Here is a 1,630-nt window from a genome sequence, read left to right as displayed (position 1 = left end):
TCCCACGCTAGCACATATTCTTCTTCCATTTCTCTCCAGCTCTCACCAGCTGAGGAGGCAGAACACGCATTACAGTGCAGAAGAAGAGAAGAAAGAAGTTTAAAGATCAGTTTATAAGTCTGTAGGAAAACACGCCGGAGCAAACAGAATTAAGCGACAAGTGGTAATAATTAAGGCCCAAGAGAATAGAAAAAAATACTTCAAACCCTCTTTGATATCGTTGCATGTGTTAAACATTTACAGCTGTCAGCCACATTTATTGTTCTATGACTTTCTCTTAGATTTCGTGTGTAAATATTATAATCTAGTATATACATATAGTTATATAAATATATGTATAAAATATAACATTGTATGTATGACCTGTGGATTTCGGAGCATCGAGCGCACAGATCCAAGAAATGTTTTTATAAATGAATGAAACTTAGATTCATGAAGGTTTACTCCGGAGGGCTGAATGTTTCTGTGTTCTTCCCAGAGTATTAAAAGTAAAACAGTATCAACCATAAAAATGCTGCAGCAGTGAACTTATTATTATTTTCATTCACATCTCTGAAACTCAAATTCTTCTGAGTTTTGGTTTTGAAATCCTTCATGTTTCTGAGGTCTGACGTTGGGAAGTACGCAGGTACACTCAGCTACTTATTACATCTGATTCAAGTGTTAATTACTATATATATATTAGGCTGTATGTAATATGTAAAGTTTTTCAGTCCAGTTGTAACTGAAATGTCGTGTTTATGATGTTGTGATATCTGAACACTTTGTGTTTGCATCTACAGTTTAGACTCCGTCCTCCGTGTTCGTACCACCACTCGCAGCTTCTTCTCCACTATGTCTCGGCCTCCTTGGCGTGTCTTCAGGGTGAAGGTCAGCGTGTGTTCTCCAGGCTGCAGGCCCAGCAGGGTGAAGCTCACTATCCCCACCCCGCCTGCAGACAGGGGGCTCCAGTTGCAGGCGGTGGAGTGCAGCCCCGACCCCCCGGCGGCCGGCTGGGACTGCTGCAGGCAGAGCGCCGGGCCGGCCGTCAGCGTCACACAGTACTGAGGAGTAGAAGTTAGAACAACAGGATTCCTGTTTTAAACCATCGTTAAATTAAAATCATGTTGCATCAAACTGGAAAACTAGATCAAAATGAAGAAAGATTCAATTTAAACTTTAGTTATTACTCTAAACCTAAATTCAAAATGTGATCCAGTATCAACTTTAAACTACAAGAAAGTCAAGAGACTCAAACCAACTGAGGTTTCAGTTCATACATTTAAGATACTTGGACTCAATGGAAGAGAAATGATTCGCTCTTTTTGAACTTTAATTCACATTATGTGTATTTGTTATTGTAAAACAGCTGTGCTTCATTTTCAATCAGGATTTACTCATTTTGAAACTAGTTGCTAAACTGTGACTGGAACTAATATTAGATGAAACTGATTCTTGTTATCTGCACAGCGTGACTGAGCCTCTTGTACTCAGTGCACATTAACTACCTTCTCATTAACACAAATAAAAGAGCATGGTGGTACCAGTCCACAATTTTACCAAGAACTTCCTAAAATATCAACTTTGAAATGTGGATTTACAGTCGATTTTAGCACGAGGAGACTGACTCCACTGAACTACAGATCCCTGA

The 1,630-nt window shown here is 39.4% G+C and overlaps 1 protein-coding gene across 1 annotated transcript in view; it reads right to left on the bottom strand.

Annotated features, from left to right (window-relative positions):
- Window positions 1-742: 742 nt before the first annotated feature.
- Window positions 743-1,630, bottom strand: part of LOC115005818 (complement C5) — a 23,457-nt gene continuing 22,569 nt past the window's right edge. The window contains exon 17 of the mRNA XM_029427781.1: window positions 743-1,043. Within this exon, the coding sequence (XP_029283641.1) occupies window positions 777-1,043 (267 nt within the window). The 3' untranslated portion in view covers window positions 743-776. The remainder of the gene's footprint in view (window positions 1,044-1,630) is intronic.

Source organism: Cottoperca gobio, unplaced genomic scaffold (assembly GCF_900634415.1).
Source record: "Cottoperca gobio unplaced genomic scaffold, fCotGob3.1 fCotGob3_374arrow_ctg1, whole genome shotgun sequence".
NCBI lineage: Eukaryota > Metazoa > Chordata > Actinopteri > Perciformes > Bovichtidae > Cottoperca > Cottoperca gobio.
This window is presented reverse-complemented; position numbering and strand designations above follow the sequence as displayed.